The sequence below is a fragment of the Buceros rhinoceros genome, unplaced genomic scaffold (assembly GCF_000710305.1).
Source record: "Buceros rhinoceros silvestris isolate BGI_N320 unplaced genomic scaffold, ASM71030v1 scaffold8201, whole genome shotgun sequence".
Classification (NCBI taxonomy): domain Eukaryota; kingdom Metazoa; phylum Chordata; class Aves; order Bucerotiformes; family Bucerotidae; genus Buceros; species Buceros rhinoceros.
In genome coordinates this window covers 1-15508 of record NW_010392507.1, presented here as the reverse complement: position 1 = coordinate 15508, position 15508 = coordinate 1, and the positions used below count along the sequence as shown (strand labels likewise).

The 15508-nt window shown below is 43.0% G+C and overlaps 2 protein-coding genes across 2 annotated transcripts; both read left to right on the top strand.

Annotated features, from left to right (window-relative positions):
* Window positions 1–754: 754 nt before the first annotated feature.
* On the top strand, window positions 755–6837 carry MED6 (mediator complex subunit 6). The gene is made up of 6 exons (XM_010144507.1): window positions 755–886; window positions 3516–3598; window positions 4306–4414; window positions 4863–4978; window positions 5728–5755; window positions 6330–6837. Exons 1-6 carry the CDS (start codon window positions 799–801, stop codon window positions 6458–6460), a joined length of 555 nt encoding a protein of 184 aa, XP_010142809.1. The 5' UTR covers window positions 755–798; the 3' UTR covers window positions 6461–6837.
* Window positions 6838–13709: 6872 nt separating this feature from the next.
* On the top strand, window positions 13710–14428 carry LOC104500792 (disintegrin and metalloproteinase domain-containing protein 21-like; the record flags this gene model as incomplete). Its single annotated transcript, XM_010144508.1, has 2 exons — window positions 13710–13870; window positions 14028–14428. Coding segments are annotated over exons 1-2 (562 nt in total), but the record flags the coding sequence as incomplete, so codon positions are not given.
* Window positions 14429–15508: the final 1080 nt, after the last annotated feature.

Below are 15508 nucleotides of genomic sequence, written 5' to 3'. Positions count from 1 at the left end.
GTAGTGATTGTGGGGCTTCTCCCAGCTGCTTCTGGGATATTTCGTCTGCCTCGTCATCCTGGTTGGGTGGTCTGTAAGACTCCCACTGTGATGTGGTATCTGCCTCATTGGCCTTCCCCCTGGTTCTTACCTGTAAACACTCAACCCTGTCATCGCCATCGTTATGCTCAAGACAATCAAACCACTCCCTACCGCACAGGGCCACTCCCCCACCTCTCCTTCCTGGCCTGTTGCTTCTGAAGAATTTGTAACTGTCCAGTGCAGCTCTCCAGTTCTGTGAATAATCCCACCGCGTTTCCGTGATGGCAACTAGATCACAGTTGTCCTGCTGTGCAGTGGCTTCCAGCTCCTCCTGTTTGTTGCCCGTGCTGTGGGCACTGGTGTAGGTGCAGTTCAGCTGGGGTATTGATCCTGTCAGCTTGCTGGGAGGAAAAAGCCTGATTCCTGCCTGACCATTCCCTGTGTTTTGTAGCCCATCTACATCATACGCTGGTCCCTTGTTTTCTGTGTTTAAATGAGGTCTCTCTGATGATAGATTGTAATCTTTTGTGCTGTTTATTTGTTTGCTAACATTCTACTTAGATGGTGTTGTAACAGGTTGTTGTAAGTCCCTTTGTAGATGCAGCTAGGTTTTGACAGCAAGCTCAGGAACTCCTATGCCTTTTATTTACTGCTCCTTATGTAGAAGAGCTTCCAAAGCATCAGAACATCATCCCTTTACTACCTTTGGTAGCTCTTCACATCCTACAGATTTTACTTTGAGGAAAATACTTATTCTAGTTGTTCATTTGCAGCCAGATGGTTGGAGTGGAGTACATCCTTCTGCATGCTCAAGAGCCCATTCTCTTCATTATCCGAAAGCAGCAAAGGCAATCTCCGACACAAGGTAAGGTCACTCAGTTATTGTCACTGTTGGAGCGATTGATAAGTTATTTGCTTTTATATGTTCTAAATTTGTGTTTAAGCACTTCTGGTTCCCCTTTTCTGTCTTCATCTTAAATCTAAATAATAGGGTATGAGGCTTTGTGATGGGGTGGAGATACTTTGTCTAGCAGAGTGACCTCTAATATGCTGATATCAGGGATTGCCATCTTGTGGCGGAATGTGAAGAGTGCGATGAGAGAGAGCTGCCCTGCAGTGTATTTTGCCATGGGAAACTGGTAACAGCATTCACACCATGTTGTATGTATCTAATAGGCTATGCAGGAGTTTTCATTTGAATTATTTGAATAGAAGGCTATTGATATCCTTGCTTGGGGACCATGAGCTTAGTTTAATTTGAGCTAATCATCTGAAATGGCTAGTATGTTATTTATTTATTTACTTTGGAGAACCATGATGTCCATCACTTGGGGAGAGGGATCGTTCATGCTTTCTGTTTCTGTCACATCTCTCTTATTCTGTGCTATTTCGACCTTCAGCTGTGGTATCATTATACTGCTGAGTAGGATCTTGTCAGTAGAAGGCGATGACCCACGTGAAAAGTGACCATGAGATACCACAAATGCTAGTTGTTTTGGTTGTTCCTCTGCAGACTGAGTATTTTGGAATTGTGAGGGAATCTTGTGACAACAGTACCACTCCTTCTTACAGTGTCACTGATGACCTTTCCAAACTTTAAATGAAATGCCTCGGCGATTTTTTTTTTTTTTTTTTTTTTCCATACAGCTGGCTTCATTTTTTTTAATCTTAAATTAGTTTCTGTGTGTGTCATTAATTAAAAACATAGCCACTTTTCAATAGTTATTGGACTGTCTTATGTGTGTTACAGCATGTACAATAATTTAGGTTATTTCATAGTAAGCTTTATAGCAAAGAAAGGCAGGGTTAATGCTGGTTTTTACCTTTGTTTTAGTGACTTAGGCTCCGCATGTGTGTTTTGGCCTTGTACGGGACTTTGCCTTATATGGCAGCGCTTCTTAATTGCTTATAGCAGGTAGTGGCCTCTTTACATTGCAGTTCCATACTGAAAAAGAACATATATGATTCCTTCTTCAATAGTTGTTTGGGGGTTTTTTGAGTTGTTTCTTTATTAAAGGCTTTGAATCTAGCTTTCGAAAGCTGGGTATGGAAATACCATGCAGCCCTTAATTTCCTGTTTTGACACTTTTTAGATAAAGAGTAGGGGCTTCCACAATATGTGTATTCGTTTGCTGTAATGCAAAGGTATGTTTGATGGAACTTGCCTGGGACTTGTTTGGTAACATTTTTTTGCATTGTGACTGTACATTTTATGCTAAGTACCTTGATTGGGTCACATAATTCCGTAGCTCAAATGTTGCCCACGTGTTTTCTTTTATCATGGTACAAATATTAGTGTATTTGAGACACAAGAATTAAAATTTAATGAGTTCATAGCTAGTGTTGAGAACTCAGGTAAAACTGGTGCAGGCCTGTCTTATGAATTCTGTGTGTTTGGGTTTTTTTGAAAAGTATATTTTAAATTCTTTAAGCTAAGGTTTTTTTTCCTGTTTGGAGTGATTTTGGAAAAATCGTTAGATTCAATGATTAGGGAGAGTTATCTGTTTAGGAAAGTAGGCTGCTCTGGTACAAAGCTGTGAGACACTAAATCTGCTGTTCTGGGTCTTGCTCCACTTCCAAGGAAATGCCTTTATTTGAGGAGAGGTGGATACTGGCTGTAATATGCACCCAGCTATCTTGGTGTGTTAATTTAGACAGGTGTCCAAACTTCATAATATGCAAGTACTGGATGAATTGGGTCCTGTCAGTAAAAAGGTTCAGAGAGAATGTGTTAATACAGATGGAGGAACAGGAGCAAACATGTGCGCAGGTAATCCTGTCAGTAAAAAGGTTCAGAGAGAATGTGGTAATACAGATGGAGGAACGGGAGCAAACATGTGCGCAGGTAGGATCCTTAGGAACGTGCAGCTGATAGCATTCGTGTAGTTTCTCAATTGGCGAATGTTTCGCAGAGTGTCACAGAGGCAGTTGTGATGTTCCTCTGTTCTGCAGCTCTAATGACGATTGGTCAGGAGAGAATCCAAATCTGATTTAGCAAATGCCTTGGAAGTTAGCCTTTTTTTGGAGGAATGTTACTAATTTAGAGTGGCATGTTCTGGGTGTGCTTAGCTGCCATTTGGTCTGGGAAATGTAGCTAAGAGGACTGTACAAGTTGGAGAAAGCTGAGGCCAAAAGAACGAGATCTTACATTGTGGGTTTCTGCTGGTAGCAAAGGCAAGTGGAGCTACTTCCAGTGCAGTTCACTTGACTCCCCTTGTGGAGCTCTGAAAACCCTAACTCCTGTTAAGGTCAGTTATTTGTTTGCAGTAGGACAGTACTTAAAGCTGATGCTTTTCCATCTGTAAAGCAGATCTTACCGGTCTATGGCTAAGGTGCAAAGAAAGCATCTTGGTGGAAAAGGGTTAAAAAGAGAATATTTGGTGATGAGATAAATATTGCAATCGCTGCTGTTACTACTGAAATTCAGCAAGAAACACACAGTCTTCAGCTAGAGCTTTAAATTGATCTTGCTTGGTTTTTTTTTCTCCCTACAGCTATTCCATTGGCTGACTACTATATTATTGCTGGAGTGATTTATCAGGCACCTGACTTAGGGTCTGTCATTAACTCCAGAGTGGTGAGTGTTCTGTGCATTTGATGGATATACTGATTTGTATCTGCTTTTTAATTCTGGTTGTTCCTGAGGCTATTTAAATCCCTCCCTCACTGTTTTGAGGAAAGTTCTTGTGTAGTTTACAGTAACTTAAATCAAACTCCACTGGTTAATATGGTGTGCATCCTACGTGGAAATGAAAGATGCTGGGAGACTGCAATATGGTCCAAAAAGTAGGGTATGTTTTTTGAAAATGAAGGATCAGAATAACTGAAGCTACAAAACTGGTGGAACAGCATGAGGTTCAAATAATAATAGTAAAAAAAATTACATGACAAATACATATGAAGTAGTAATTAAATATATATTCAGTGATGCTTGCTTTGGAATGTTACTGTTAAGGTAGTATTTATCTTTAAATGAGGTATATGTTTTTAAGTTGATGTGGTATTTCTTTTTCAGTTGGATACTTGGGTTTGTTTTGATTTCTTCTGTGCCAGTAAACTACTGCTTTTGCAAGTTTTTCCCTGGCAGTTTAGAAAAGCGCTTCTGAACAAGTCTTGTAAAAGCCTTTTAAAGAGATTACGTTCTTGATCCAAAACTAGGTGTCCCAAGTTCCTTTCCCAGAGGAAAAATGAATATAGAATACGAATTTTAAAATCCCCGCTTTTAAAAATTTCTGCTCTGTTTTCTCAAATTCTGAACACTGCCTTATGTTCCTGTTCTAAAAGCTCACTGCAGTGCACGGAATTCAGTCTGCTTTTGAAGAAGCTATGTCCTACTGTCGCTATCACCCATCCAAGGGCTACTGGTGGCATTTCAAAGATCAAGAAGATCGAGGTATGGTTCCTAGTTGCTCCTGCCTGCTTTAGGAAAGGGGAGGAAAAACTCGAGGCAATGTAGAGTGGTGGTGTAGAGATGAGGTTAAGTGTCTAACTGTCTGAAGGGTCAGCTAGCGCTTCCTCCCTGTCAGGTGGAAGGAATCTTGCTCTTCTGTGCTGGTGGGGACAAACATTGAGCCGTGGGTGGGAGTTGAAAACAGTGAGCTGTGTGTCAACAAAGCAGGCAACTCTTCAGCCCACTGTAGGCCAAAGTACATTTTCAGAAGCCAAATCAGTTTGTCAGGAGTTAAGAATTGTCCTTAATCTGTCTTCCATAAAAAAAAAAGAACGGGAAAATGTAGGTGAAATTTAGAGGAGAGACTAATAACAACTTGTCATGCAATAAAAAGCTGCTAAGAGAACAAAACTTCTGATACAGCTTTCTCTTACATTTCTGTGACTTGCAGAGAAAGCTAAACCAAAAGCCAAGAAGAAAGAAGAACCAAGTTCTATTTTCCAAAGGCAACGGGTAGATGCTTTGCTTTTAGACCTAAGGCAAAAGTTTCCACCCAGATTTGTTCAGGTATGACATTAATGAGCCATAGTATTATTATAAATTCTTAAAACTCAAGGCAGTCATAAGTACTTGAACAGGTGAAACGGAATGGAAGTTTTGCGTGCTTTCTGCAACGGCAACATAGATTAGATGATAAATTTGAAATGGAAGGCTCTGACTGGAGTGTAGGATTCCCCTCTGTAACTGCAGAAGTCATTAAGACCTTGGCAAAACTACGAGGGAGAATGTTGTTATACAAATTCCTTGTCACAGAGGGTCTGTTTTTGTTAGCTGTCAAGTTTTGCTGCTGCTTCCAGTTTCCTGCTTTGAGCTCAATCAAGCCACCACAGCGATTTTGTTTTAGTTACTCCGTTGTTCTGGAGGCTCATTAATCGGCATTTGGGAGCTCTTGGCATTCTGTGAAGTCATTGATGTTACCTCTGATTGTCTCTAGTAGCCATTTGTTCTACCAGGTCTTCTGGTTGGGAGCAAAGGAAATGTTTGCATCTCCTCACAAAACTGCTCCTCAGATATGGGAAAGAATGCCTAACTGTATTTTTTGCTTTAGTGCTTTTCCGTTGTCAGGTGGAAAACTGGATGTTATAAAACGTTAACTGGATTTTCTTTAAAGTGTATTTAGTGATCCCTACTACCCTCAACTCTTATAAGAGCTCATTGCTTATGTTCCTAAATTAATAGTAGAAAGGGTTAAGAATTATGACTTTGATACCGCTGCTGTGTTGTTTTATTTTTTTTTTTTTATTCCTCCCCTACAGCAAAAGCCTGGAGAAAAGCCTGTCCCAGGTAAAACTCTAATATTCTCACTAGACTTAAAAAATACGCTCTCTATAGCCGTGTCTTCCAGCTGCCCTATAAGCTCTTTGCTGCTGCTCCTGAGGCTGTTAGGAATTCTGGCATTGCCTAATTGTGCAAAGTACTAGAACTAAGAGTTCTCTCTGACAGCCAGAGAGAAATTGAGAAAATGTGTATTCTGCTCCTGCCCCTTCTGTAAAACTGTATTGTCTGAAGGTTCAAATGCAGGAAATGGTCTTTGAAAGCAGGAGGAGCATGAAAGTCTGCGTGAGGGAACAGCTTAGTCAGTTCAGCACCTTAGCAATTTTGCATAATGTTACAAGCTCAAGAAAGCTTGTGAATGCTTGAGTTGATTGTAAACAACCTCAAAATAGGAAAAGCGCTAACTGTATCTCTTCAATCTGTTACGCTTTGTTACCTGTATAGGTGTGAATCAAGTCCTTGATTGTTGTTATACCTTTGAAATTTTGCCCCTTTGACGTCAGCAATATTTTCCAAGGACTCTGAATAGTATTTTAGGAAGAAAACTGCGAGGTTTAACTTTCTTTTGCTCTTACTTCCTAAGTGGATCAAATCAAGAAGGAACCAGAACCGGCCCCTGAAGCTGTCAAGCCAGAGGAAAAAGAGACTGTTAAGAATGCTCAGCAGAGTGCTGGCGCTAAAGGACCACCTGAAAAACGGATGAGACTTCAGTGAAGGGAGAAGCTGTTATACATCTGGATTAGTTAGTACCTGGAAAACAGGAGATTCTTGCTCCCCTTTCTTCGTATTTAAGTTCTTCCACTAAGACTGACGATTCAGGGCCTGAAGTCCCTGCAGCAGCTTTTTCTGTAGAAACCTGTCAAGCAAAGGTTAATGTCAGGATGCAAGCTGCCTCAGAGAAGGTGTTTTCAGTCTTCATCTTAGCTTGGATGTTGGCTTCTGAGTATGGTTTTCATATGACATATTTTGCAGCCTCCTGAAATCTTCACAAACTTGCATCCCTTGTGTCTTGGTTTCCTGTGTAAAAAGAAAACAACTTTTATACATATATTAAAAAAATCTGAATTCTTGACAAATAATGCCCCTGGCTGGAATGCCTTTCTTAAACGCTTACTTTGTTAGTAGGAATTAAGTCATATATGCTGGCAGCATTTTTTTTCTTGGATATTGAAAGATACTGTGTGCTGTTTTGAGGAAGAATAGTTCCACTAAAGGATTTAGGCTGCCTGCTATAAACTGCTGTGCGTTTAGTATGCTTGGAATACAGATAACAGATTTGATGACTGGAGACTCAAAATGCTGTCAGCATTTTTTTTCTTGGATATTGAAAGATACTGTGTGCTGTTTTGATGAAGAATAGTTCCACTAAAGGATTTAGGCTGCCTGCTATAAACTGCTGTGCGTTTAGTATGCTTGGAATACAGATAACAGATTTGATGACTGGAGACTCAAATCCATATAATTAGATGTCAAACTGCTGTCAGTCTCTAAATGTTCTCGGGCAGTCATTTTACTTAATGGCTAGGATGGTCTTTTATAATAGAAAGCTAGTGTTCTGTGAGAGATATTTATGATGACATAAAACAGGCTACAATGTCTTGCTGTTTCACACTGTGAAGCTGTTTATATTTCTCCTTGTTTCACCGTAACTCAAAGATATCAATTACATTTCTTTCTCTGTGCTTCTAGCACTTTCTTACGGCATCTGATCACCTTGATTGACTAGTCCTCTGCCCTTTAGACATGAGGAGACAGGGCAGTGGAAGAGAAGCATCACAGACAGCTGTGCACTGTGCTGTCTAAGCATGTTGCTTACACAAACTCTTTTCTTTTCACCCCAAAATTAGAAGTGACTATTGGTTTGGTTTTTTCATTGAAGTAATGGAGTAATCCTTGAAACAGTTTGCTTTCTTTTCACAGCTGTTACCTGGGGGTTTTTTATAGAGGGTGGTCTTTTATAATAGAAAGCTAGTGTTCTGTGAGAGATATTTATGATGACATAAAACAGGCTACAATGTCTTGCTGTTTCACACTGTGAAGCTGTTTATATTTCTCCTTGTTTCACCATAACTCAAAGATATCAATTACATTTCTTTCTCTGTGCTTCTAGCACTTTCTTACGGCATCTGATCACCTTGATTGACTAGTCCTCTGCCCTTTAGACATGAGGAGACAGGGCAGTGGAAGAGAAGCATCAGAGACAGCTGTGCACTGTGCTGTCTAAGCATGTTGCTTACACAAACTCTTTTCTTTTCACCCCAAAATTAGAAGTGACTATTGGTTTGGTTTTTTCATTGAAGTAATGGAGTTCTTTTCACCCCAAAATTAGAAGTGACTATTGTTTTGGTTTTTTCATTGAAGTAAGGGAGCAATCCTTGAAACAGTTTGCTTTCTTTTCACAGCTGTTACCTGTTACTTGTAGTAAACTGTTGTAAGCAAGGAAAAGGTCTGTACGCAGCAAACAAAACATAGATAGGAAGGCAGGCTAAGATGTGCTTAGATAGCTGTGTCAAATTTAGTGTGAGACTAGAAGAGACTCTTGTCGCAGTACCTTAATAAACAGCTCTGACTGGGTAGCTGTTGAGTGATGGGAAGGCCCATGTAGTTCTTGTCCAGTAGTCCAAAGCTGTAACAATGAAGATGGAGATAAGCCAATAGCTGCTCACCGTTGTTGTAGTTATAGACCTCATGTTCATGTATCAGTGTACTTCAGTGTGTGTTAGCTTTATTTCTTACCATGTGGGTCACATTTGAAGAGCTGTTTCCGCAAATGTTGATAGTAGATAATAAGCTAGTGTGAGCTCTTAAACCAGGTGAAGATACAGAAAGCAGTTATTCTGGGATGCTCAAAACAGGACAGAGCTAATTGTTCTGCGTTCAATAATTACAAATTAGTGTGAATACACTTAGAAGAAAAGGATGTTGATTCTTTCTTGTATTAAAAAAATTCCTCTGAAAGCAAGGAGCTCAAGAAGCACCAGAGCCATCATCTCCTCCACCCCTGTGATGGAAAGGGGGACCTCCAGAAATGAGGCACGAGTGGTACCGAACCTCTAGAGTCCTTGCTGGATTTTTGGTGTTGAGAATAAAGTCCTTGGAAGTGGTTGTCAAAGGACCTGAATTTCTTTGTAGGTATTCGTACTGCTGAGAAGCTGCATGTCATTTGGAAAAACATAAGCAAGAAAGATGACTAGACTGCACTGTAATGCAGATTTAACATTACTAGCAGGAGAACGATATCTTGCTTATTGTTGAAGGCACATACAACTGTGGTAAAAAATGGATGCTAGAACACTTCGTAGGAGCAAAGTGTTCTTATCAGTCAGACTTCACCTGAAATAAAGTGTGTGTACATCTCAGTGTCTGAAGAAGAGTTCTCCTAAAGCAGAGGGGTACGAAGAATGGCAAGGAAATGAGTAGGAGCAAGTTTCTCCCATGAAGCCTCTGGGAGGACCAAGACTAGTTCCTCTGGAAAGAAAAGACAAGGATTGAGTCTCTGTAAAACTGAGTACTGCGAAGCAAGTAGAAAGTAGAGAACTCTTGTTCTGTCTTGTAGTGCAAGAACAGAGAAAGAAGTTAATGAAGCTCAATTATTATATTCCATGCTCAGAATTTGATCTGATTTAGAGATGAGGGTGGAACTTCAAGGGGCAGACTCTCCTCACGTGTGTTTCTCTTAATAGCCTTTTTGCTTCCTGCAAAATGTCTGGTGTTGGCTGGTGTCAAAGGGCATTAAAAAGGATGGGCTCCTGGTCTGATCCCATCTGAGTTAAAGTGCCAGCGTCTAAGCCATTGAGAGGTGTCTCAGATGCAGCAGAAATACTGGTTTTCAGCTTTTCCCTAAGTAAGGTCTGATCAGGCTATGTGTTACTCTTACCGACTTGTCTTTGCAGCTCCGCACCCATACTTCGTATTTTGGTAACGTTTTCCTAGCAAAGAAGGTTAGATGCCATTTGGACAGTCTCAGCGTGTGTGGTTTGCCACATCAGGCTGTACCTGAAGCAAGGTTAGGAGGCACAAGGCAAAAGGGAGAGATTAGCTTTATTGTGAGACATGGAGGTTCCATGTGAGAAAAGTGGTGAAGGTATGTTGCGCAAATAGGTTGTGGCTTCTCTGAACCACCAGATGGCTTCTGAGCAAAAGCTGGTGTGATTTTTCTATCTGTGACTTTTTCTATTTTTTTCAGTGGCAAGGCAAATGATGATAACTAGGGATTCAAGGTTCAAGACAGTTTTTTGTTTTGTTTTTTTTTTTTTCTTGAAGAGGAAGGTGAATTTTTGGTAAAGTGTTGCTTTGGTCCTGTAACCCTGCACAGAACAAACAAATGGTCACTTAATGTGACGAGTGTCCTTCTGCAGCCTAACATGGATCATGGCTGGATGGAGGGTGGGGAGAAATTTTTCCCTGTGGGATGAGCTATGATGTAGCATTGATGTCTCAACAATCGGAAGACTTAATTTCTTTATGTCAGGACAGTGGATTTGAATGTGTGGTCCACAGGACTGTGGGGGTTTTGTGACCTGTTCATAAAGGAAGTAAGAGCAAGGGAAGTAAATGTCTTGCTGGTAAGATTGAACTCCATAGGAGCTTGCACCTTCGCTGGAAATTTTAGGGGGCTACAAGGTTGAAAAAAACTTGAAAACCACTGATGAATCACGAGAAAGCCAGTTACACCTGCCAGACAAATGTTTCTGCAGTTGAAGTAGCTATGGGTTGCTGAAGTATTTTTTTTCTTTGCTCTACTGTAAGGTCAGTCATTTTTAAATTCCAACCTGTTCATCATCATGGAATGGGAATCTTTTCTTCCCTCCCCTTTGATCTTTACGTGATCCGAGTACAGAAGTGTAAGGTTCTGGTAACCTGAACACAACAGTGTCATCCCTTCTTATGTAACCTCAGTGCTGAAGGGCTTGCTTCAGTGCTTAGCGCAGTGTTGCAAACTTATGTTGACACTTTCGCCCTAAGGAACAACCTGCCATGAGTCCAACAGTGGAACCAGAGTACTTTCTAGTCCTAACTGTATTGTTATGTTTACACTAAAAGAGAAGGAAAGTATATTAAAATTTATGTGCATATATTAAAAGAGAAAGAACCATCTTGGGGGGTAAAACATGGCTCTCGCAAGTTGACACTGATTTAGTAGGGCCCTTTCTATAACTTAAGGAATGGTCACTCAGCAGAAGTATGCATTTAAAAATAGTGCTACAGACACTGCACTCAAAGGTTATGTAACAGGATTTTTCTGTTGTAGTTATTGTTGTCTGAGCTATATTTATTTCAAAAGGCATAATCTGATGTGGTTCACAGCCCCAGAATGAAAAACTGATGCTTGGAAAGAAGTGGCCAGTTATTCAAGAACTAACTGTACATAAAAGACTTCTCAGAAAATAGTTTCCATAATTTTTAAATTAAAACTGGTAAGAAGATAAGGCACAGTCAGGTCACGAGTTCATTTTTAGGTAAAGCAGTAATAAATTTCAAATGCTATGGATTTATGGGCATCTAGAAAGGATCCTTCTAGATGGATGGAAAGATCTAACAGAAGCAGGTGCCCTCCTGTTTTCCTTCCTTTAATCCGAGGAACTGTGTTACCAGGTGTATACTACTACTGCTGGCCACATTTGCCACGAGTGAGCAAGGTGCCAGCTGACAGCATCTGAAGCACCTTTGGACAGCTGTTGTCAGCCTGCCATGTGCCCGGCTCAAGGTACCAGCCCGCTCAGGACCCTGGGCATGAGGCAGCAGGGGGAGGCTCCAAGCACTCTGCCAGCTGCTTCTCTCCCTGTCAGCCTCCTGCAGGGCAGTGCCTGTCTTGAGCATTTTGAGATGTTAAGTGTTGCTGCCCTTGCCAGGGTGATGTTCAGCACCCAGAAGCTGGTGCCAAAAGGCAGGATCCCTGAGATGGAGATGGGTGGTGAGAGGGTGCACCTCCTGCAGATGAAGATAAGGGCTGCAGCAGGAGGGACTTCATCCCAGACACGCTGTCAAGTCTCAGCTCTGTGTGCCAAAAATCAGCGTGCCTAGCTGTGCTGCGCAGGACATCCTGTCTTACCACAAAGCAGGTCGCTGTTTCATAGTTGTGTCTTGATGGAGCTGTTCTGTAAAACAAGGATGGCAGCCAAGAGGTACATGTACCTGTACCTGTTCCCAGGGCTCTGCAAGCACAAACCTTTAGAAGGGCCGTGATGTGGGAAAAGGGCTGTTGCATCAGTGATGTCTGTAACTGAGGCACGTTGCTGTAGATACGTAGCACCCGTGGTGTGCATAGCACCAAGTGTCAAAGCATGAAGCCTGTTAGTTTGTCTCTATTATTTGTCAAGGGTTAGGGCTGGGCTGGCCACTAGACAAATGGCAGCTGCTCTCTATCTCCCCTCTCCCCTCCCAAAGGGAAGAGAAAGGGAGTAGGGGAGAGAGACTTATGGGCTGGAAAACTAAAACTGCTTTAGTGAAAATAATAACAATAAAATGAAATATATACAAAACCAGTACTGAGCCCAAACCCCCTGATGGCAAACATGACACTGACACTGTCACCACTGATGCTGTGGGCAGATGTGGGGGAAGTCCCAGACTGGACTCAGCAGCAGATGAGAACCGGATTCAGGAGCTGGATTCTGGAACTGTGTTTGGGAATGAATGGATTGGGGTTGAAGGCAGAACAGACAGAGCCCTCCTCAGACACTGGCCATTGAAGAGAGAGCTTGACCCTCGTGATCCCTCAGCTTCATACGGACTATGATGTCTATGGGATGGAACACCTTGTTGGTCAGCGTAGGGTCACCTGTCCTGTCCGCTCCTCCCCGCAGGTGCAGCCTCTCACTTGCTGCACCCCCACCGTGGCACACAGGGTTGAGCAGTGACCTTGGTCTGCACAGGAGCAAGAATAAGCCAGAGCCTTTCTGCCCCCCAGTCCCTGGCGGTAACTGGAAACACCAAGCGTTGTCACTGCTAGAGGCAGACACTGTCTGCAGAAATACACCGTTAACTTCAGGAAGTGCAGTTAGTTAGAAGAGGCTGAGCTGGAAAGTAAAATTGCTGAACAGAACGAGTTCTGCTCTGACTCCAACCAGGACAGTTGTTGAATGTAGTGGAAGTGAATTCCTCCCTCGTTCTACCTTTTTTTTTTCTGGTGTGTGTGTGTATAGCTGTAGTAGCTATAGTAAGGCACATGCTAAGCAAGGGCACCAAGGAGCGCTATGTCCTAGTAACCAGGTTGGAGATTCTGTTCTTTTTAATTTCAGACCCTAAGCTTCTCTAAATATTTTTTTGAGCTGAATTACTCTGTTCCTTACCTCCGCTTACCAGTGATCCTTTAATGAAGTGAACAAAGCAAAAGCCAGCTTTGAGCTATTAAAACAGATTTCCCCCCTTGTGGTCTGACCAAATGATGCCTTTGCTCAATGCCTGGTGAGGAATGTGAAGCTGAGCTAGGGCCCCTCCTCGCTATGTCAGTAATTTGGAAACAAAGATCATAAATAGCTGGGGACATCCTTGTGGTAGGCTGCTTTATTGCTCCCTACAAGAGCCTCTGTGCATGCTCAAAGAGCAGGGGATGGAGGTCTCAAGGCACCCTCACAGCCCTCTGAGCTGTAACGCCAGGCAGCAGGGTGCTGTTTGCCCCTGCTGCTGCCCAGCTGCGGCCCTCAGGTGGTGCCTGGTGGCAGCTGGAGCCCTCAGGTGGTGCCCAGGGCAGGGCCCTTCCAGGATCCAGGCCCGTGCAGAGTGGGCTGTGGGGTGGTCATGGGGACACTGCTGGGCCTGGTGGGCTGCCCTGAAGGACCTGTCACCAGGAGGCCCGCATGTCACTGCCATGTGGGTGACGGTGCCCCGGCAGTTGAGTAGCCAGGCCAACTTAGGAAGGCAGAGAGCAATGTGACTGTGGTTTGGAATCAAACTGTGGAAAGGATCCTTGTTGTCAACCAAACTGTAAGTTTACTGAAGGTTCAGCCTGGGGTTCTGGAAAATGCTGCAAGAGCTGCTGGGTCCTTCCAGCAGCAACGCTCTGCACAGCAAGTACTGCGATCTGCCAGAGTATTGCAATGGGACTTCCCCTTGGTGTCCGCCGGACATGTACATACAGGATGGAACCCCTTGCAAAGATGGTGCTTCTTGCTACTTCCCACAGTAAACAGTGCCAGCATCTCTTCGGCAGAGTAGCCAGGGCCACTCCTTTAGAATGCTTCAAAGTAGTGAATACTTGAGGCGACCGTTTTGGAAACTGTGGTGTTCGTAACAGCAGCCACTTTACGAAATGCATCATTGAGAATGTCTTACGTGGTAGGATCCAGTGGGAAAACATATACAAGGTGCCTGTCTTGCAGGATCACGTATTGCTAATCCAAACCCGGGTTGGAGATAAGAAGTGTCGGGGTCTCGACTATCACGGAGGGGTGCCAGTAGCTGACGTGGGAGCCGTGGAAGACGGCATGCCATGCGGTAGAGATGTGCTTTGTATCAACAGGACGAGTACCAGCGTATCACTACTGAACTACGACTGTAACGTGACAAAGTGTCATGGCAGAGGAGTGTGTAACAATCTTCAGAACTGCCACTGCAGGTATGGCTGGTTTCCTCCATCTTGTGAAGGCGAAGGGTTTGGAGGCAGCATTGACAGTGGAACTCCTCCAGCCAAGAACGTTTCCCGGAGAGCACCAATGGAATGTGCAGTGTTTCTTTACCCCGGTATGGCTGGAGTAATGTTCATCAGGGCTTTGAGACGGAGAGTGATGTGCTGGCTTAGGAGGATAATGGCCCAGTTCCACAGAAGAGAATAGCAGTTGTTTCAAATACTGGAAACGCCAGCAGTTCCTAAAGGAGAACACCCACTGCTGAGTCAAAATCCACCACAACAGACTTGCCAAAGACCAACGAGCAGACCTCCCTTGAGCAGAGCCAGCAGGTAACTCATCACAATAATTCAACATATTCCAAATAGTTCTAATCTCATGTGATATCGTTAAATGCAGAGTAAATGTTGTCTTTGTTTATTTTAGGTTAATAAATGCAGGCAGTAAGGCATGCTGTTGTTTGCACCTTGAGCTCTTAAACTGAAGTACTTGGGTAGACTGTAGGTACAGCTTTCATGCTTCATATCAAGAGTCGAAAAATGTAAACTTCTTAAAACAGGTGCATATGAATTATTTGCTCCAGTTTAGTCCTTCATCTCATGTTTTCTCCAATTCAGGGAGAGAGATGTTTGTGAACATCTTGCTTTTTTTCATTCATTAATAACCAGAGAGAAACAAGTGCTCTTGCAGTCTCCGTGTAATTCACATCTCCGACATGCGAGCAGGCGAGAAACGGGTATTGCCGTGAGGTGTGGGTGTGGGTGGCATAAACCCTTCCAGCTGTTTCCAGGCAGCAGCCCTTCAGGAGGGAGGAGGATCACAGGGAGCAGGGTCTTCCTTTTGTGAGACAGGAGAGAAGTGTTACCCGGATGACACTGGTAAGCATTACACTGCTGAGCCATCAGCTGTATGTCAGCAGCGCAGTGATATCAAACCTGACATTCCACAGGAACAAATCGTCTTTCTTTTCTGGAAGCTTCCCAGTGCCTGGACTGTGGAGCTCTTCTGGGAAGGGCTCTGTAGTTTATGGTCGCAAAGAGGAGCTGTCTGTGAGATTGCACAGGTTAACTGGACTTCTGCTCTGCAAGTCCACTCCACCCGGAGTTCCTACAATGTCTGATAGATATTTTATCTAACCATCTGTCTCAGGGGGTTTCTCTTGGTTTGCTGTGTGATTGCTCGTTAAGGTACTACC